Raw genomic sequence first — 23,089 nt, 5'->3', positions numbered from 1 at the left:
CACCCCCACCCCGAAGGACCGCTCGCACCCCCACAGCCTCCCCACCCCCCAATCATGGAGAAGCTGCCTACCGTTGTCCTGCTGCTTCCTCTACCGGCGGTCCCGCCTCTTTTCTGAGCCCTGCGTCTGCGCTGCTTCCTCTTCCGGCGGTCCCGCCCTTTCTCTGATGTCAGTGTATATATATATATATATATATATATATATATATATACACACACACACACACAGCTGAGTAGATTAAAGCATAATGACAGTGGCATCTTGTGGACACTATTGGTAGGGCATCCTCTTATTCTGAAAATCTGCTGCCTCTTATTCTGGAAATCTGCTTTCTGACTGTATCCATGCCTTAAGACAGTGTTTCCCAAGTCAATCCTGGAGTACCTCCTTACCAGTTAGGTTTTCAGGATAACCATAATGAATATGCATGAAAGAAGATTTGCATCCAATAGGGGCAGTGCATGCAAATCAGTTTCATGCACATTCATTGTGGATATCCTGAAAATCTGATTGGTAAGGGGCTACTCCAGTATTGACCTGGGAAACACTGCCTTAAGGGCATCAGTGTGACGCCTCCATGAGGCTGTAATGAAGAACCACTCTTCATTACAGAACCACGGTGTTAATTCTGTGTAGTAGTGCATTCAAATTAACCCCCCTAAAACTAATCCAGGTAAGAAGGGGTTACAGAAGTAAATTTACACATCAGTCATGCAACATCTGGAGAAAGAAAGTGTTGATTCTATGTGATTTGACGGCAGTCCAGATTACTTCTGGGCTACAAACATGCTGCTAGGTCTCTATACTGTGATCTGCACCTGAGGAAACAGGAAGTTACATTAGAGGAGACAGGTCCCAGTACAGGGAGGGGGTTAGTGACCACTGGGGGAGTGTGTGGGAGGTCATTATTTAATCCGTCCAGTGGTTATCTGGTCGGTTTGGTTAACCTTTTGGCACTTAGAAGCTTTTAAAACAGGTCTAGCTCCCTCAAACGTTCCCCTCGATCCTGAAGAAAGTTTCGTAAGTTTCATCCTGGACATCCTGGCAAAGGTTTGATTATCAATGCAAAATGTCAAAGTGCAAAGCATGCCCAAAGATTGCCCAAAACATCTCCAATAGGGTCCCCTCGAACTTTGGACACACAGCGGCTACGAAGCCTAGCAAGACATCCAGAAAGTCGGCTTTGAAAAATCGGCACATGGACGTTTTGGTGAGAAAAATGTCCAAGTACTTCTTTAGGTCAATTTTTGGACACCTATCTTTCTTGAAAATGAGCCCCTTTGTGATTTCATGATTTCTCATGCTACGTGCAGGGAATAGGCCTCTGGATAAAAATTCTGCATCATGGTTTCATTTGAAATCACGGTGCATGCATTTTGGCCAGATCTTTGCACTTTTGGTATGTGTGCCAGGGCTATTTTCAAAAGGATGCTGGGAAAAGTAACTCTTTGAAAATATGCTTGCAGTGAGTCTGAAAATTGCCCCTTTTAAAACGCTGTCGTCTATACAGCATTAACGTGGAACTGGTGGCACCTGACTTCTCATGTCCGATCTGACCAGCCCTTAAATTTTGGCATTTCCCCTTTTTATCTTTGATCATTGATAAAAGTGGTGACAGGTTGATTGGGAGGCAGAGGGAGGAGGAAACTGGAAAGGACCTGAGACATTAAGGTGAGGGTGGTGCTATCGTAATGAAGGTGGAAAGAGTTTGAATCTACCTGACTCTATTCTGAACAATTAGGACCCATCCAAAATCTTTTCAAAGTATGGAATGGAGATAGTTTGATGGAGAGATTATTCATAATGTTTGATTTTTATGTATGTGTTTTTGTAAACCACGTAGGAGTAAGTGGGGTGGAAATAAATAAATGCTTACAATTATAGACCTGATCAGATTTTATTTCATAGTTTTGTCTTGTCCTAGGCTGAGAGGTCTGGTCTTCTCTGATAATATTTTGCTTTTAAAGAGACAGAAGGTGCTTCCCGAGCCATCGTCATGTCTGCTTGGCCAGCTGACTGGAAAGTGGGAACAGTGGCTTTTTGAGGGAGAGTGGCACCAGGAGTGGTGGGGTCCCTTCCCTTCCCTACCCTTTTCTCCATCTCCCGCTCCTTCCTGACCCGCCACAGCCACATGCGCACCCCTCTTCCCTTCCCCCCCCATACCTTTTTAATTTTCCAGGCATTAGCAACATCATGAATTTGCTGTCTGTGTCGTGTCGGCTATCCCTCTGACATCACTTCCTAGGCGCAGGGCCTAGAAGATTCCTGAGAATTTTGGAGATGGGGGATCTCTGCCTTGCATAGTTCCTTCATTTCTCCTGAAGGTGATGTTGGCATTCCATGTTAATCATGAAGTGCATTTGCCTGTTTTTCAGGCTACTGGTTCTAAGAATCAGGAACCAAATTTTGCAGAAATTGGATATCCACAGAGTTATTCTGTGTTATCTAGAGGTCACAAACGAGTTTTGCCTCTCTGGCCATTGTTTTGTGCTGACTCATTATTCTAAGTGGGGTGCCAAGGCCACTATTTCCAGATGGATTCATAAAGCCATTTCATCTGCCTACATTCTCTGCGGAAAACAGTCTCCTGTTTCTGTTAAGGTGCATTCTACCAGGAGTATGGCCTCCTCGTCGGTCAAGGCTAGGGCGATCTCCTCTGAGGAGATTTGTAGAGCAGCTACTTGATCCACTCTGCACACTTTTGCCACATTTTACAGAGTGGATGTGGCAGCAAGATAGGACTCTCTTTTTGAGTCCTCGGTCATGATGGTTGGCACAGTCAGCCTGCCCTAGTTTGGGAATGACACACCTATTGCACTGGAAAAAGAGATTATGTCCTTACCTGGATAATATCTTTTCTAGTAGATAGGTGTGTCATTCTAGATTCCCACCCTGTCCTTCCTGCACCTGCCTACTGTCTCATTCTGCTTATGTTTCTCCAAGTTTGATTCTTCGATGCCAATCAGCCCTTTCGGGCCTTGCAGAATTCTGAATATATGTTCAAAGTGCATGCAGGGGTACTTTCTGAGCTTCTTTGATGCTTTTGTTGGCTGCTTGTTGTTCTAAAGTTTCTTATTTAAGCAGAATAGTCTTGGGACAGTTCCCATTGGTGACCCTAATTCACATACTGTTGATGGAGCTCTTTGTGCTTGGGTACTAACCACAGGTGGAAGTAGAGCTCTAAGTGAAGTAGTGGAGATCTCAGAGAAAAAATCTGGAGTGGATTCCTTCTGTAGATGGCTCATGGCCATTGGGAGACAACCCACATGTCTAGAATGGCTCACCTATCTACTGGAAAAGATATTATCAAGGTAAGGACATAAACTCTTTTTATGCCTGCAGGTGTCACCTATATGTTGGCACAGTAGGTTTCTGGTGAGTTTTGGAGGGCTCATCCTTTCCGCCACAAGTGTATTAGTTAGAGTGCGAGATGGGCCTGAGTCCTCTTCTCTGCAATTCACTGCTCTGACCACTAGACTACTCCAGGAACCTGCTAAGACTGGCCACATCTGAAGCTGTCAGGCTGATATGAACTGTTCCATTTACATCTTTGGGGGATAGGAGGGGGGGGTCAGTGACCACTAAGGGAGCTAAGGTCATCAGGTCAGTTTGGCCACCTTTTATGGCACTTACTCATTATAGAAACAGGTCTAGCCTCAAACGTCCACGTTTTGCCCTGGACATTTTCTATATTATTGCAGAAACACATAAGTCTACCCGAATCCCACCCCTACATGCTCCCTTGAAATTTAGACACAGTGCAAACAGCATCAAAAGCCTTCTAAAAATGTGTTTCAAAAATGACAATTTGGATGTTTTAGCCCATTTTTAGACATTTTTCTCTTTTGAAAATGAGCCCCATTGTTACTTTGTGCATTTAGGGGCCACTTAGGAGAAAATTCAATAAATGGTGCCCAAAATTAAGCACCAGGAAGATCTGGGCCAAGCACCAGTTCTGTGAAGAGCACCAAGCAACCTTTGCAGTCCTTGCTCAGATTCCCAGGCCAAACTTTGGGCAGAAGGGCTTACGCTTGCTGAGACCTGATGGAAAGGCTGGCACTTAGCTCATCTGTGATTTTATTTTGGGAACACCCCTGACCCACCCATGCCCCTCCCCTTGCCATGCCCCTTTTTGAGTTGCACTACAGCATACCAATTTGTACATAAACTACACACTATGGGCCGGATTCTGTAAACAGCGCCTAAATCACAGTCGCCTACAAAAATGTATGCCGGCCACGTGTCAATCACGTTTAGGCACTTTTAACAGAATCATGGTTAACGACACCTAAGAAAAACCTTTGATACCTCCCAGCGTTTACCAATTAAAGCCAATTAAAACAACTAGGCAGTGATAGGGCACCTAACGCCACTTATCTTATGATGCCGTTTATAGACTATTGCCCTGTGTTTGCGAGGCTGGAACTGGGTGACTTCTGGGCTGAGAATGGGTACGGTCTGTGCCCTACAAATAGCTTACTTAATGTGCTCGGTCACTTAGGACAGTCAGCATGGGGGTCTCTTACCCTTAATTTCATCAACTTGGGCAGACTGGATAGGTAATACGGTCTTTATCTGCTATCATGTTCTCTGTTTGTTTCAAAACTTCATAGGTCTTTTGATTCATGAGAAGTAATCATTTAATCTTGTGAATTTTTACATATATATAGGTTGAAACATATCTCTATTTTGTAAGCATTTAAATATAACAGTAATACGATTCTCCAATTCTTTTCTTTATTGTAGGATTTATTGTTCTTCCTTTAAAAGAAAATGTTACTACTATCAGTTTAGGCCTTAAACTGCCTTTAAGTCAGTTTGTTTTTTGTTAGAGTCTTCTTGTTCCTTTCAGGCCTCAGCAGAATAATGTAGCATTTAGGGAAAAAGATACAACCCAACAGTCCAGCGCTGGAGGCCAGAATAGCAAATATCTCCACTGCCACCATGTACTTGCCCTTGGAGCTCAGGTATGTTGGGATGAAGGAGATCCAGACGCTGCAGACAACCAGAAGACTGAAGGTGATATTCTTGGCCTCATTGAAACTGTCGGGTAGATTTCTTGCTAGGAAAGCTATGATGAAGCTAACACCAGCCAGAAATCCCAGATAACCCAGAACACAGTAAAATGCAATTACTGACCCTTCATTACATTCAATTAGTATTGTTCCAGTTTCTGATCATAAGATATGCAAATGGGGGAGCAATGAACAACCAGGCAAGACACAGAACTGTTTGAATAAGGGAACAAGAAAGGACGATAGAGTTAGAGACCCTGGAACCCATCCATTTCCGAAGTTTGCTTCCAGGCTTGGTGGCATGAAAGGCCAAGACCACAGTGATCGTTTTTGTTAGTATGGAGGACAGAGTGACGGAGAAAGTAATCCCAAAGGTAGTCTGTCTGAGAATGCAGGTAACGTCCTCAGGATTCCCAATGAATACCAATGAGCAGAGGAAGCAGAGTATGAGGGAGATGAGGAAAATGTAACTGAGGTCTCGGTTGTTGGCTCTCACTATAGGAGTGTCTCGATAATAAATAAAGATTCCCAGGATGACAACAATGACCAGAAAAAAGAAAAGGCTGATTGAAGTCAAAGCTATCCCTAGAGGCTCTTCATAAGACAGGAATGTTTTCTCTTTTGGGACACAGGCATCTCTCTTTTTATTGGGCCATTGGTCCTCTGGACATGTTGTACAGGTGTCCATATCTAAGAAGGAAGATTATTGTCTGATTATCTCACAAATACCATGGGATCTGTTTACTAAAGTGCACTGAAATATCACAAGCCTTGTAACTGTCACCACTCAGTTAAGACAGAATACCCTAATTTACTTGCTACCAGAATGGGTACAGTTCACTCGTGGTATTTTATTATACACTAACTCTAATAGCTGCAAATAAAGGGGCTGCATTTAAGAACAGGCGTTATGTAGACTCACTACCAGCAAATACTTGCCACAACCTACTGTAAAAGTACAATCACTTTACCCCAATCTGAATACTATCCCCCTTCCATTCCACTAATGAGATTCCCAACCCTTCTATTATTTCCTGATGAGATTCTAGAACTCCCTTACATCCCCTGATGAGATCTTAGACCATCTCATTCACCCTGGTTCTGTAGCACTTAGTGGAGTATCTCTGATGGGTCAGTGATAAGGCAGCAATGATCACCAGACTCTTCTGCCCCATTGCAGGCCAGGATTCAAAATGGTGTCTGTGACCCACAGCTGCAGTCTCACAGTACTACCACTAGGTGTCAGATTGCCATACAAAGGCAATACACCTTTTTGGCAACTTGATCCCTAGAGGTATTACTGCAAGAATACAGCTATGGTCAGAATCACCATTTTTAATCTGGGCTGGCAAAAATGCAGGATACTTTGGTGGTCATTTCTACTACAACACTAACACATAATGGACACCCTCAAGTGCAGGATAGTTCTGAAACAAGGCACATGGTAGGAGCCTATTGAATAAGGGAAATTTTTAATTGTATCTCTGATATTTAAGGTCCTTAAAGGAAAAAGTGCCTTAGCACATGAAGAACAGGATCTCTCTATTTGCACCTCCTGAGTCTTGCCCTCATGACTCAGCAGGGTGTCCCACCTGCTCTAAGATGGCTTACTCTTGATCTAATGCCCCCTGCTGTCCAGTGGTAAAATTGCAATACCAGTGAGGGATTGCCCCTCACTCCTTGACAATAATATTTAAAAGTATAATGTGCAATACTGTAGTTTTACAGGATTGTTGTGGGAGGGATGGTGTTCAGAAGATCATGAATGTTGAGTTTAATTATCAAAACCTTGGGGGGCAAGGGGTGTGTAGGACTGACAATACCATGCCCAACACCATGCACTAGCCCTGGTCTGACAGTGGGGACTGAGCATCTGTGTGGTCATACGGTGTCTACAACACCCCTGTCCTCCTTCAGTGAAGGCTTCCCTTTCACACTGTGCCAAAGAATACCACTCTTTTCCTTTTGAATAAAGAGTTCCTCTAACAAATACCAAAGTTACCTTCCATGGCAAATAATCCAAAAATTCCCAATATTCTCTACTCTGTGTGGTGTAATTTCCTGAGCCAGACACGATCATGGCATGCAGTGCGTGTGCCACAGCATACACCGCATTGTACACACTGTAGCTGTTTGCAAAGTTTGTGGTGCGACAGTGAGCGCTTAATCTACGCTTTATATCAGGAGTGAGAACCTCAGTGAAGTTGCATTGTCTTTTGATATTCTTTGGGCATTGGTCATCACACAGGCCCAACCACCACTTCAAACCAACGTGGTCATTTGTAAACCAGATAGGCTCCATCTCACGGATAAATTTAACAAAGTTTGGCATATCACTCCTATGTGTTGTGAAGATCAAGGAGTTGTCCTTCAATTGAATGTCAAACAGTGTTTCTTTATTTTCCTCAATCTTAGCTACAGTAATGAAAACTTTGCCAGTTATCATCATAGAATATAATCTCAAGAAATCATAATTTCGATATGCAAAGTTTTCATGAAAATACTGAATGGTCACAGCAGTTGATTGATTAATTGCAAGCCATATGTTTACTGTTTCCATATAAGAACATAAGAACATAAGAAGTTGCCTCCGCTGAGGCAGACCAGAGGTCCATCTCGCCCAGCGGTCCGCTCCCGCGGCGGCCCATCAGGCCCATTGCCTGAGCAATGGTCCCAGACTATCCCTATAACCTACCGCTACTCTTATCTGTACCCTTCAATTCCTTTATCCTCTAGGAACCTATCCAACCCTTCTTTGAAGCCTTGTAACGTGCTCCGGCCTATCACAGCCTCTGGGAGCGCGTTCCATGTGTCCACCACCCTCTGGGTGAAAAAGAACTTTCTGGCATTTGTTTTAAACCTGTCTCCTTTTAATTTTTCCGAGTGCCCCCTTGTACTTGTGGTTCCCCGTAATCTGAAAAATCTGTCCCTGTCTACTTTTTCTATACCCTTCAGGATCTTGAAGGTTTCTATCATGTCTCCTCTAAGTCTCCCGCTTTTCCAGGGAGAACAGCCCCAGCTTTTTCAGTCTGTCAGTATATGAGAGGTTTTCCATACCTCTTATCAGTTTAGTTGCTCTTCTCTGGACTCCCTCAAGTACCGCCATGTCCTTTTTGAGGTACGGCGACCAATATTGGACACAGTACTCCAGATGCGGTCGCACCATTGCACGATACAGTGGCAGGATGACCTCCTTTGTCCTGGTCGTGATACCCTTCTTAATGATACCCAACATTTTGTTTGCTTTTCTTGAGGCTGTGGCGCACTGTGCCGACGCCTTTAAAGACGTGTCCACCATCACTCCCAGGTCTCTTTCAAGGTTACTTACCCCTAGCAGTGATCCTCCTATTTTGTAGCTGAACATCAGGTTCTTTTTCCCTACATGCATGACCTTGCATTTCCCTACATTAAAGTTCATTTGCCATTTTTTGGCCCATTCTTCTAGCGTCGTTAGGTCCCTTTGCAGATCTTCGCAGTCTTCCATGGTTTCAACCCTGCGGTAGAGTTTGGTGTCATCCGCAAATTTAATAACTTCGCAATTTGTTCCCGCCTCCAGGTCATTAATAAATATATTGAACAGGAGCGGTCCCAGCACCGACCCCTGCGGAACTCCGCTCGTGACCCCATGCCAGTCTGAGTAATGGCCCTTCACTCCAACCCTCTGTTTCCTGTCTGCCAGCCAGTTTTTGATCCATCGGTGGACCTCCCCTTGCACCCCGTGTCTCCACAGTTTTTTAAGCAATCTTTCGTGCGGTACCTTGTCAAAGGCTTTTTGAAAGTCAAGGTAAATGATGTCAATGGATTCTCCTTTATCCACCTGTCTATTTACTCCCTCAAAGAAGTACAATAAGTTTGTGAGGCATGACCTACCCTTGCAGAAGCCGTGCTGGCTCGTCTTTAGCTGTCCATTGTTTTCTATGTGTTCACAGATACTGTCCTTAATCAGTGCTTCCATCATTTTTCCCGGGACCGAGGTCAAGCTCACCGGCCTGTAGTTCCCTGGGTCCCCCCTTGAACCCTTCTTGAAGATGGGCGTGACATTTGCAATTTTCCAATCCTCCGGGATCTCTCCAGTCTTTAAGGATAGGTTACATATTTGGCGAAGTGGCTCTGCTATTACGTTCCTTAGTTCCTTTAGTACCCTTGGGTGAATGCCGTCCGGACCTGGCGATTTGTCGCTCTTTAGTCTGTCTATCTGCCTGAGGACATCCTCTTGGCTTACCTCTAGTTGGACCAGCTTTTCATCCCGATCCCCATTTACGATGTCCTCCGGTTCCAGAATATTGGATGTATCCTCCCTCGTGAAGACTGACGTGAAGAACTTATTTAACCTGTCTGCTATCTCTTTTTCCTCTTTTACCACTCCTTTTTTGTCTCCATCATCCAATGGCCCCACTTCTTCCCTTGCCGGTTGCTTCCCCTTCACATATCTGAAGAACGATTTGAAGTTTGTTGCTTCCCCCGCCAGTCTCTCCTCATATTCCCTTTTAGCTTTTTTAACCACACGGTGACACTTCCTTTGGTGTTCTTTGTGTTCCATTTGGTTGTCCTTTGTTTGGTCCTTTTTCCATTTTTTGAACGATGTTTTCTTGTCACTTATCGCCTTTTTCACTGCAGTTGTTATCCACGCTGGGTTTTTTGTTCGGTTTTTTTTGCACCCCTTCCTGAATCTGGGGATGTACAGGTTCTGTGCCTCTTGCACCGTGCCCTTGAGTAGGGACCAGGCTTTTTCTACAGACTCCATCTTCCTTTCGCTACCATTGAGTTTCTTTCCCACCAGTTTCCTCATGCCATCATAATTCCCTTTTTTGAAGTTGAGTGCTGTCGCTGTGGATCTTTTCACCTTTGATGGTCCAATTTCCAGCTTGCACTGGATCATATTTGTGATTCTACTGTGGTAAGGGAAGGTTTTGTGGAATGCAATATAGCCACCGCTCTGCTCAATCCCTTCTCTCAGGATCTGAACAGCCCTCACACTGCGGTCATCATCGGGTGAAATGATTCCGACCCAGTTCCAGCCGAAATGTTTCAGTAGCTTGCCTATCCCAGCACAGAGGTGCAACTCACTGGGGACAGTCCGGTAGAAATTAGGAAACCTCTTGGTGTCACTCATATGTAAATTCTGTGAGGTGTAGCTGATCTGTTGTGAAAAAATAATGAACACATCACCATCAAAAAATTAGGTTTTTACCTCTGCTAATCTTCTTTCTTGTAAATGCACACTCTATTCTTGGACAAGTGAGTTGTGCACCTATCCTAACCAGACAGGCATATTTTATAGGTAGACATAAATATTCAGAGTCTTCAGCTCCTCCCTTCTCACCTCAGCACCGCCTCCCAGAGAATCAGTTAGTAATAAAGCAGACAGCAACATCTGGAAGGAAGAGAACTATGGGCAGAAACAGTATTAGAACGTTTCAAAGGCAAATTAAAAACATTTTTATTTAAAGGTGCCTTTAACCTCTAAATTTTTTTCCTTAATCTCTGCTTACAGACAGGACCTCCCCCAAACATATAATTTTAATATGTATACCGCTCAGAAACCTTATGGGTGGTATATCAAATTTTAAAAGAACTTAAACTTAAAACAAGAGGAGGGGAATGGATAAACTCCCTAGCACAGTAGTCTATTCTTAGAACATTAGTCTATTCTCAGACCATGAACCTTAAATGATCACGAACAAGTGCAAACAGATAATAAAAACAAGAGAACCTAAACAAAACAGAGCTAATAGGAGACACGGGGGCACTAAATCCAGAAACTCTAAAGATAGGGCAAAACAGATACAAATGGTATACTTCAAAGGGCTGGTCAGAAAGACAGCAATTCAGCTTACCAGTACTTGTCAAGGCACATTGGCGAATCAGCAGGTTCTAGGGTGGGTTCCAGGAATAGAGTGTGGATTTACAAGAAAGAAGATTAACAGAGGTAAGAACCTAATCTTTCATTTATGTACAATCCTATTCTATTCATGGATAAGTGGGACATAACAGAGCAGTCTCAAAGAATCAGGGTGGGGCTGATGAGCCTGCCACCAAAACAGAGGAACCAAAAGCAGTATTCTGCTTGGCTGCCACATCGACCAGGTAAACTCTGGTGAAGGTTTGCAAAGAAGACCAGGTGGTCACCCAAGAGATCTCCTCCAAAGAGATCACTGCCAACTCTGACCAAGAAGAGAAAACACCTCTGGAAGAATGATTCCACATTGAACCAGAGGGCACAAAAGTTGGAAGCATAACTTCTCGGTTAACATGGAGGCCGAAACTACCTTAGGCAGGAAGGAAGGAACTGTGCGCAAGGAGACACTGGAATCCATAATCCAGAGGAACGGATCCCAGGAAGACAGAGCCTAAAGCTCAGAAACCCTGTGGGCTGAAGTAATGGCCACCAGGAAAACTGTCTTGATAGTAGGATCCAATAGAGAAGCTCGCTCCATTGGCTCATAAGGCAGATGAGCCAGAGACAGGAGAATGAGGTTAAGCCTCTATGTCATACAAGGTGCCTGAAGAGGGGGACCACAGCCAGAGTGAACCCCTCAGAAACTGGACAACATCTGGATGAGAAGCCAATGAACCCTTCAGGGGTTGTGGGCTGAGATAGGAGATACCAGCCAGCTGGATACAAAGGGAAGCCACTGCCAGCCCATTCAATAAACTATCCTGAAGGAACTCCAGAATTCTGGGAATGGACGGGACCAAAGGATCCTCCTGTCTCTGTTTGCTCCAGGCCTGATAACATCTCCAAACCTTTGTGTAAGCCGCCAGAGTGGAATTTCGCTTGGGGCAGAGAAGAGTAGAAATCAACGCCGAAGAGTATCCTTTACATACTAAGGCCATGCGCTCAAGAGCCAATAAGACCAAAGCATCTGAAGTGCAATTGGGCCCTGCATGAGCAGATGAGGGTGACAAGGAATCTTGAATCTCAGACCCTGTTGGAGACCAACCAGGTCAGTGTATCACAGGTGTCTCAGCCAATTGGATGCAATGAGAATTACCCAACACCTGTGAAATTCAATCCGCCTCAACAGGCAGCCAATCATGGCCCAAGGAGGGAAGATATACAGAAGACCCTCCTGCAGCCAGGGTTGCACTAGCTCATCCAAATCTTCGCCGGTGGCTTAAGAAGCAATCCGCTTTCCTATTGATCGCAGATGCCATGAGATTGAACATCGGAAGACCCTACTGATCTAAGATGTAGTTGAATGCTCTCTGGGATAGGAACTATTCCCCAGGATCAAGAGTCTGTGAGTTGAGAACGTCTGCCTGGACGTTATTCATGTTAGCATGTGAGCTATGGAGATTTCTAGAAGATGGTGTTCTGCCCAATGAAATAGCAGATGGGCTTCTATGCCCACGGAGGCACTCTAGGTGCCCCCTGCTTATTGATGTAAGTCTTCATCAAAAACAACAAATAGGAGCACTATAAATTTAAAACCTGCTTTATAAACTGCCTGAAAGAGCTCAGTACCATGAGATGGTATAATGAACACTACCAGGGTAAAACTCTGATTCGTGTTTCAAATGTCTATCATTGCTCCCTTTTGGAGTTGTTTATAAAGTTGTTTCATATTGTGTTAAAAAAATTGAATAGAAGTGCAAAAGTGTTTCACTAATTCACAACAGCTTTCTTATATTTTAAACTTTGAACTTAGTCTTTTTGAAAAAAACTCAAGGTAAGAAAAGTTATCTTTCTGAAGCAGAATCTTATCTTCTTAAAGCCGGGTCTGATGCGTTTCGCCAAGACGGCCTCCTCAGAGAACCCGCTTCAACAAGTTGATAATTAAAAAGAGAACTGCATTCTTCAAAGCTCTCCTGACTTCTCTAATATCTGGTTCATCACCGTGGCATTGTCAGAGAATACCCACACTGCTTGCTCCTGAAGACGGCACGTGAAGCAGAGCCAGGTAGATTGCCCGGTTCCAGATGATTGATGGACCATCTCTACTCAGTTGGAGACCACTGCCCTTGTACCAGACTGAGGTGCAAACTTCTCCCAAGCTGAAGAGGCTGGTATCCATCATCAGAATCACCAAATTAGGGATCCACAGGGACAAACCACCAGGTCATACTGGTCCAAGCCTCCGCTGTCTAGGGTAGGCACGTGTAAAGGACCCTCTGTGGACTCCAGTGGGAAAGGAGTTCATTCTGCAGTGGGAACATGTGGGCCCTGGCATAAGGGACCACATCGATCATCGATATCATGGACCCCAGGACCTGCAGATACTGCCATGCTTAGGGAGCCTGAGCAGTCAGCAACTTCCTGATGACACCCCAAAGCTTTTCTTGGTGTGCCAGAGGCAGGAGCACCCTGTTCACTCCTTTACAGAAGTGAACAGTCAGATACTCCAGGTCCTGCATTGGCTTGAGGTGACTCTTTTGCAAGTTGATCACCCAGCCCAGACACTGTAGCAGCTGAACAACCTGCTGAACTACCCAACGCCCCTCAGCTGCCAACAGAGCTCTGATGAGCCAATCATTGAGATACGGGTGGACAAGGACACCTTGGTGAATGTCCTGGTCATGGTTGCTTAGTCCCCTGATACAACATGCAATGAAAGGGAAAGCAAAGTACACAACAAACCAAATATCACCCAATAAAGAGTGTAGACGCTTGAAGATCTAGGATATATATTTCTTTATTCCATAGGAAAGAGACCCAAGTCGAGCATCCTTCAGAAGAGAGGTGCACTTAGTCTCACCTGAGCCACATGATGAATCCACCCTTGTGGATGCAAAACACTGATTAAAAGCGTCCACCATGGGATAGAGCCAGGACATGGCCCTAACACATTTTAAGGAACCCTCAGGACATTCCCAGATATCATGCCCAGACCACACTTCCAACGTGCCCACCTCGAGATTTAGACTCACTGCAGACCAACATCACTGAAATCCATGTAGAAAAGAGGCTTCAAAAATAGTGAACTGGAAGGGTTTGGCAAGAAAAAGTCCACTTTTTAGATGCTTTTATCTAATGAAAATGAGCCCCAAAGTAAGATTAAGAATCTCTCTTTTTTTTTTTTTTAATTCTTTATTCATTTTTTAATCTTACAACAAGTGTACAAATAATGAAACATTTAAAATTAAATACATCACTTGAATTTCTTTCTAGTATAACATCAAATAAATACATTTATTCTCTTCCCACCCACCCTTTCCTTTAGCATTCAATCAAAAATATACAAATATAAATATTATTTACTATTGATTAAACCTATAGTAAAACTTTAATTCACCCTCCTCCCCCCATTTGCAAATATACTTTCAATAGAAAATGGTGCCTACTCATTACAGTAAATCGTCAATGGCCTCCAGATCTTTTTAAATTTATTATAATACTCTTTTTGAATAGCAATTATGCTTTCCATTTTATAAATGTGACATAACGAATTCCACCAGAAGGTATAATTTAATCTACTGCAGTTTTTCCAATTACTTTTGGTATTTTGAATGGCAATCCCTGTCATAATTAATAAAAGTTTATTGTTGTTTGATGAAATCTGACTTTTTGTTCTCATTGATGTACCGAATATAATCGTATCATATGATAATGCTACATGATTCTCTAATAAACAATTAATTTGGGACCAAATTAATTTCCAAAAGGCCATGATAAAGGGACAATAGAATAATAAATGATCTAGAGTCCCTGCTTCAAGTTTACAATGCCAGCACCTATTAGACTTAGAGCTGTCTAACTTTTGTAATCGAACTGGGGGTCCAAAATGCTCTATGCAACAGAAAGAACTAAGTTTGTCTCATAGATGCAGACAGTGTACACCTCATCCTCCAAGACCAAATTCGTGGCCATTGAGACGCAGAAATTCGATGCTTAATCTCAATGCTCCAAATATCTTTGAGGCCAGTCTTTGGTTTTTTATTTATAAATCCTGTTATCAATTTATACCACTGTGCGGCTTGGTGTCCTTAAGAATCTCTCTGACCTGGGGGTAGTGGTATATCTGGAACATGTCATAGAATCGATAGGACTCCTCAGCTGGAAAGCTTTCAATGATGGCAGCAAGTGGTAGAAATAAATTGCACTTGAAATTTACTACCATAGTATGACTCATCAAAATATTTATGGCTGACGAAATGATATTGGTTGCAATCCTGAAATGATCTGCAAGGTGGAGCCCCAGGGTAATGTTGGGTAAGAGCTCTGAGCTGTTGTTAATTTCCTCCACCGCAAACATGAAGGCCAAGAAGTTAAAGTTGTTTTGTGGAAAATAACTGTCATAACATGAAGAGGAGAATTTTATTACAACAGGGAACCTAGAAACATTTGCAAAAATGCATCTATTTTGTAAATGCAACATAGATGCCGATATAACTATATAAAATAAGCTTTCAGAACTAGCCTAATAGCACCTAAAATCTGCCAAAATTATTCACTTGTTTCAAAGATGGTATAGATGTTTCCAAGTTTATTATTTCTTTGATATACCGGCTATCAAAAAAAAGTATCTAGATGGTTTACAATCAATAAAAAGCATTCAAACAAAAATACAGTAAAATAAATTAAAATTTACAAAAAAAAAAAAGAAGGGATTACAAGACCAAGGGGGACTAACATGACAGGAAGGAAGGAACAAGAGGGAGTAAAAATTACAACGAGATTTAAAAAAAAAAAAAAATAATGGAGGGGGTGGGAGGAAACATTTGGGAGGGTTTCGCTTTAAGAAAAGCGTTTTGGTGAAAAGAGCCTGATCAAAGAGGGGGAATAGAGGCTCTAGTATTAAGAATTGAATGCATCCACAAAGAGGTAAGTTTTCAGTTTTGACCTGCCGACGATCTTTGATGGGGGGTTGTGGTGGGGTCAGGCAGGAGGGTTTGGGCATCCCTCCTGCCAGTGAATGTGTTGGCGGGTTAGCAGAAGAAGAATTGGGCATTCCTCCTGCCTTGGACATTTGGGGGTGGGGTGGGTATCTTTAGGGGTTACATTGTCTATGTGGGGTGGACGTGCTCCCTGCCAATAAACTGATCATGCAGGGAGATTCTCTTGCGATCATATCAGTGGCAACACGATCCAGCACTTATACCTGTTTTGACTTTGTCTAAATCACAATGTATAACTTCCGTCCAGGCAGCCTGGTAAAACTTTCGATTATCGCTGCAGGACGACTACATCAAGGTTGGCCCACATCCTGCCCACCTCCCACCCTAACCACTCCTCCCAAACTTCCCCTTTGCGCTCTAGGCACACAGCGGGATTCAGAGGCCTAAAAAATCTCTGAATATGTCCAAAAACCCATTTCAGTTATTGGCACTTGGTTGACCTGTCTTTTAGATCGTCCAAGTGCCAACATAGGCCGGTTTTTGGATGTATTTTTGTTTTGATTATGAGCCCTATAGTGATCACTGTATGAATATTTTACATTGTAAGATAGTCTTTCATTCTCCCAAGCAAATGAAGCTTTAAAAAAACCTTGAGATATAATAGACTTAATATGTAGCTTAAATGATAGCATTAAATCTAGCATAACGCCCAAGTATTTCTATTGATGTAGAACAGGAACAACCATTTTATCCAGCGTTATATTAGACGTGAACCTCTCCAACTGTTCTTTACGCCCTACGCATAACATTTCAGTTTTACCAACATTTAGCTTTAACTGATTTTTAACCAAGTTTTAACAACCTGACAATAATTCTGGAGAAGTAAAAGCGTATCGGATACAGAATCAACCACTGGTGTCAAGAACTGTATATCGTCGGCATATATTCAAAAATTCACACCCAGTTTTCTTAATTCCTGACAAATGGACAACAAATATATTTTAAATAACACTGCTGATAGCGCTGAACCTTGTAGCACATCCTTATCAAGGGTAGCCCAATGTTGAGCAATCTCTACTTGAAATGGCCTCTCGGATAAGAATGATTGAAACCAATCCAATACCATGACCCCAGTGCCTAAAGCCTTCAATCTTGTGAGCAAGATCTTATGATTGACTGTCTCAAAAGCAGAAAAATGTCCAAAAAGATCATGAAGAAACAGTTACTTTGAGCAAGATATCATTTCAAAGAATCCAGCATAGATACTAACAATAACTCTGTGGAATGTTTTGGATGAAATCCAAAGCCGGAAATCATCCAAGATATCGTAGCTATCAAAAAACTCCTGCAACTGAGAAAGTACAACTTTTTCCAACACCTTTGCTAGAAAATTCAAAGATGAAACAAGTAGACTTTTAAATCTCTGAATAAACATTTTCACTTGTGTTTCTGTAACTCTTTCAAAATCTGACCACTTTACATCCTGCGTCTCTGGAACCATTAACAAAGGATCATTACAGAAATCCACAGTAACATTCTGGACCTTGCTGTTAAATATGCTAAAAAAGTCTGTCTTGTGAAGAAACCAACATCATTTTGCAATTGCAAGTTAGTAAGTTTTATCACCACCTTGAATAGTTCCTTAGAGGAACTAGCAATGTGACTAATTTTCTGATCAAAGTATTTCTTATTATCCATGGTGGCACTACTATAATCTAATCTAATCTAGGATTATGGCTCACTAAATCTATGCCTATAAAGATTCAAAGTGAATTACAATAACATATGAGTACAATCAAACATGAAATGATTACAATTACATATGAGAATAATCAACTTGAAGAAATTACAAAAGAAGCCATGGTTTACGTTTCAAGTTCAAGTTTATTAAAAATTTGTTATCCTGCCTTTAAGATTATAAAGAGAGAAGCGCATGCAAAACAAGAGCTGAACATGTGAGGGAAGCTTACAGAGTAAATCTACAGTCTCAAAACAATAAGGGAGCAAGAACTAATCGGGATCGTGCTGGACAGTAGAAATAACAAGTTAAAGAACGCAAATAGGCAGACATAGACTTGGGTCTAGGATGTTTTGCCATCTCATTCCTTTTGCACGCTGAGGAAAAACTTTTTTTTAGTTGCACCACGGTATCCAGACAATCAAGTGGAGAAGGCTTCCTCCAGGGCAAGACAAATGATGGGGTGTATCCGCAGAAGTTTCGTCAGCAGGAGACCTGAAGTTATGATGCCGTTGTACAGAGCCATGGTGAGGCCTCACTTAGAGTACTGTGTTCAGTTTTGGAGACCACACTACCGAAAGGACGTGCTGAGGATCGAGTCGGTTCAGCGAACGGCCACCAGGATGGTCATGGGACTCAAGGATCTCACGTATGAAGAAAGACTAAATAAATTGCGGCTGTACTCACTTGAGGAAAGAAGAGAACGGGGAGATATGATTGAAACGTATAAGTACATCACGGGACGCATCGAGTCAGAAGATGACCCTCGACCACCAGAGGGCATCCGCTGAAAATCAAGGGAGGGAAGTTTCATGGTGACTCCAGGAAGTACTTCTTCACCGAAAGAGTGGTGGATCATTGGAACAGACTCCCACTCCAGGTGATAAAGGCCAGCAGCATGACGGATTTTAAGAAAAAATGGGATACTCACGTGGGATCTTTAAGGGAGTAAATTCAGGGGGGAGGGATACTTGGAATGGGCAGACTTGGTGGGCTATAGCCCTTTTCTGCCGCTTTTTTCTATGATTTTTTTTTTTTTTTTTCTAAGCTGTTAAAGTGTCCTACCAACTATCAACTGACCATTAGAGACATCAAGCTTGTCCAGATTATGCAATCGAGGAGGCCTTGTCTGTTTCAATGTCACTAAAACAACTTCTTCCCTAACAAAGAAGGATGGCTTCTCTGACCTTACAGCAATTTGGTGTGAGGCTGGAATCTTCAAGGAAACCACACACTGGTCTGACCACGGAACTCGACAGACACTACTGTCCAAATCAAACATGTTTTGCAAACCAACAAAACATAGCTCTAATGTTGTTGTTGTTAGATGCTATTGACTCGTGTTGAAGTCCTAGCAACTTGACGAATTGCGGATCCAAAAAGAAATCGGTTTTGTGCTTCTCCAGAAAAGGTCCTCCAAAGTCATCTCCATCTAAAGTATGACCAGCTTTACTTGTCATGTCTAAAACAATCTGACTCCATCCCATTCCTTTCAAAGCATCTAACCACATTGCCACACCTAGGGTCAGAATTTATCTGATCTGCTAGAATATTGAAACCACCTAACAGTACTCTACGTGTAGAGTCGATCTTATTCTCAAGTAATACGTCAAAAAAAGATGCCCTATCAGTGTCAATTATTCCTGGTGGGCAATAACACAATAAAATGTCAATGCCATTAGAAACTCCACATTACTGTTGTTATCATGCAATATCAATGCTGAAAATAGCACACTCGGGATAGTTAATTTTACTAATCTTCCGCCCCTATTTTTTTCATTTCGTGGCTTAGAAAAAACAGTGTAATTTAAGCTATTAAATTGATCAATCAATACTGTGTCCAAGTATAACAGTCTTGAAAAGTGGGCCGAAAAATGGCAGATGAGCTTCAACGTGGGAAAATGCAAGGTCATGCACGTGGGGAAAAAGAACCAGATGTTCACATACAAAATGGGGGGAACACCACTAGGGGTTAGTAACCTGGAGAGAGACCTGGGAGTGATGGTAGACGCAACACTGAAGGCATCGGCGCAATGCGCCACAGCCTCTAGGAAAGCAAACAGAATTCTGGGTATCATTAAGAGGGATATTACGACCAGGACGAAGGAAGTTATCATGCCGCTGTATCGTGCAATGGTACGGCCGCATCTGGAGTACTGTGTCCAGTACTGGTCGCCATACCTCAAGAAGGACATGGCGGTTATTGAGGGAGTACAAAGAAGAGCAACCAAACTGATAAAGGGAATGGAAAATCTCCCATATACCGACAGATTGAAGCAGTTGGGACTTTTCTCCCTGGAGAAGCGAAGACTTAGAGGAGACATGATAGAAACCTTCAAGATCCTGAAGGGCATAGAAAAAGTAGACAGAGACAGATTTTTCAAATTAAGGGGCACCACAAGTACAAGGGGGCATTGGGGGAAATTGAAAGGGGACAGGTTTAGAACAAACGCTAGGAAGTACTTTTTCACTCAGAGGGTGGTAGATACATGGAACGCGCTTCCAGAGGCTGTTGAGGACAAGAAAACACTAAATGGATTCAAAGAAGGTTTGGATAGATTCCTAGAAGAAAAAGGGATTGGGGGGTACAGATAGGTATAGACCATTGCTCAGGCAATGGGCCTGATGGGCCGCCGCGGGAGCGGACCGCTGAGCAGGATGGACCTATGGTCTGCCTCAGCGGAGGCAACTTCTTATGTTCTTATGATTCTCTAATACAGTGATTCCCAACTCTGTCCTGGAGGATCACCAGGCCAGTCGGGTTTTCAGGATAGCCCTAATGAATATGCATGAGAGAGATCTGCATATAATGGAGGTGCCAGGCATGCAAATCTGCTCCATGCATATTCATTAGGGCTATCCTGAAAACCCGACTGGCCTGGTGGTCCTCCAGGACAGGGTGGGAAACACTGCTCTAAAACACATTACATCCACTGACTCCAAAGTATTTGCATTGAATATAGCTGCACCTGCCCTTTTGGGGATGGGTGGTTGAGAAGGGAATATACCCTGCATTCTCGTGAAGAGCAACTTCTCTGCTTTTCTTGTCAGGTCAAATCATACCCCTGGGGATAGCTGAACTTTAAAAATATGCATCTATAAATAACAACTCCAAAATATGATAAAACATTAGCAACGTGTGCAGGCTTATTGTATGGCTGGTAAGAATTCACCTACTACAGTTTCTCATCTGTTTAGGTCTTATACGATGGGCAAAAAATATTCACCAACTTTCAATGGAAACATTCAACCTTGAAATGTAATTTTGTAATGTCTCATAGAATAGACAGGAAAATGAACACAAAAGATTCCTCAAGCTACATCTGCACTTGATGGAACAACAGGTCACAATGAAACTCATAAGTGTGTCTCAGATAGAAGGAAATAGAAACATAGAAAGATGACGGCAGAAAAGGGCCACAGCCCATTAAGTCTGCCCACTCTTCTGACCCACCCCATCAAGTCTGAGTGCTAATGACCCAGATCCTTAGCTCGACCCCTGTAGGGATCCCACGTGGATGTCCCATTTATTCTTAAAGTCGAGCACGCTGGTGGCCTTGACCACCTGCACCGGAAGTTTGTTCCAGTGATCTACAACCCTTTCTGTGAAGAAATACTTCCTGGTGTCACCATTAAATTTCCACAGTTACTGTATGTAATTACTCTGTTAATTCCATTTTCATCATACTGTTAATAAGGCTCACGGTTAGTTTACCACCAAATTGTTGAATGAATCCTCCAATCATAATGTCTCCATGTCTATAGTAGTGGCTACCAATTGAGGACACCATACGTAGTGGTGCACATTGGTACTCGATGGTCCTCCAGATAGCAGCATAAAGTGTTAAAAGAATCAGCAGAAGGTGAGCTCCCATCTTTCAAGGTGAGAAACAGCCGGTCTTCCTGCTCTACGACCTTGGTTTGTTTCTTGGTGCACTGGAAGATTCTTTCAAACTCTTGGTGACCGCCACCCTTTTGAATCTTTGTATAATAAGCATAAAAGATTCACATACTAACCAAACAATTTCAGACTGGACACAAGAAGACCCTTCGATAGACACAAATCACATTACAGATGACCACAGAAGTCTTCAGCCGATGCTGATGTGGACTCTTAGATATCTGAGAGTATCCAGCAGCTATGAAGACACCCTGTGGTCTTTATAGGACTCTACTCCTGATTGGGTCATACTTAGGGGATATCATCCCTGCTCTGTGCAGTTAATATTAAATACAAGTTGTTTTTATTAAATTGACCTTACAGAATCTTTGCCTTCATTAAATGCAAGACAAATGTTAATTTGAAAGGAGGGCTTGGTGTAATCATACCAGGCAGAGGAATTGTGTATTTGGTTTATAATCAACAGAAAACAAAGTAAGAAAAAAAAAAAAAAAAAGCCTTTTAATCATAATCTGCCAGATATATGATCCCCTGCAGGATAGGACAGTGGCCATTGTATACAGAATAATATCTTCAGTCTTAGAGCCAGATTTATCAGTCATTTCTGACTCCAAAGGAATATGTGATTGCTGACCCACATATCAGACAAGTGTACAGAGAATTCATACCATATCGAAAGGAGATTGTGCTTCTTTTCTTTTAGATTTGATTTAAATAATACTAAATCCAATAAAGATCTTCCAGTACTAATATTCCTCCTGATTATACTGATATAACATCAGCAGCCCCTCACCTAAATTTCTGTTTATCATGCTCTCTTGCGCAGCAACCAGAGAACTTAGGTGAGTTTTCTAGTTTATACGTAAAGTTGTCTCCAAAGATATTGCACTGCACTGCACAGTCACTGCTCTGTTATGACAGCACATTTTGGGTAAAGTCCAAGCTGTGTTTTGGGGGTTGGAACTGGGTGAATTATGGAAAGAGAATGGGATTGAAATGTGATCACCACATACAGAGGGGCATTTTTGACGTGACAGCTAAATCTGATTTAAAATGTTTTGCCCAAAACATCCAAAACTCCAGTAAGGAAAGTGACCATTTTCATAACAGATAAATGTCTATCTTTGGGGTCAAAAATAGCCATTTCCTAGGGGTGTTTCTCCTTAGTGTACCTATCCATTTTGAAACAGTTTTGAACAAGTGATGTCCAAATGAAAACACACAATAAACAGCCATTGGGACATAGGAGGAGCCAGCATTCTTAGTGAACTGGCCACAAAGACATCCCAGTAGAGCACTGGAACACCCTAGAGGGCACTGCAATGAACTTCATATAAAAGGACCCAGGTACACATCTCGCCATAACCCCCTTACATTGCATGATGAACCCTCCAAATCTCACCCAAACTGTACCAACAACTCTTATGCCTGCAGGTGCCACCTATAAGTTGGCACTGTAAGTTTTTGGTTGGTTTTGGAGGGATCACACTTTCCACCACAAGTATTAGTTTGAGTGGAAGATGAGCTTGGGTCCTCTTCTCTACAAATTACTGCTCTGACCACTAGGGAACCTACTTGCCGCTCTACTAGGACTGGTCATAACATTTGAAGCTATCAGGCTGGTATGAACTGTTTCATTTACATTTTTGGAGGATA

General features: G+C 42.6%; 1 protein-coding gene across 1 annotated transcript; it reads right to left on the bottom strand.

The window, feature by feature from the left end:
- Nucleotides 1-4,808: 4,808 nt before the first annotated feature.
- LOC117368649 lies at nt 4,809-21,407 on the bottom strand. Its single transcript, XM_033962375.1, is given in 6 exon segments — nt 4,809-5,163; nt 5,165-5,705; nt 9,909-10,155; nt 14,960-15,248; nt 17,021-17,177; nt 21,221-21,407. Coding segments are annotated over 6 exon segments (1,776 nt in total).
- Between the last annotated feature and the right edge of the window lie 1,682 nt (nt 21,408-23,089).

The sequence above is a fragment of the Geotrypetes seraphini genome, chromosome 10 (genome assembly GCF_902459505.1).
Source record: "Geotrypetes seraphini chromosome 10, aGeoSer1.1, whole genome shotgun sequence".
Taxonomy (NCBI): domain Eukaryota; kingdom Metazoa; phylum Chordata; class Amphibia; order Gymnophiona; family Dermophiidae; genus Geotrypetes; species Geotrypetes seraphini.
Note: the sequence above shows the minus strand (reverse complement) of the source record. Positions and strands in the feature narration are given on the sequence as shown.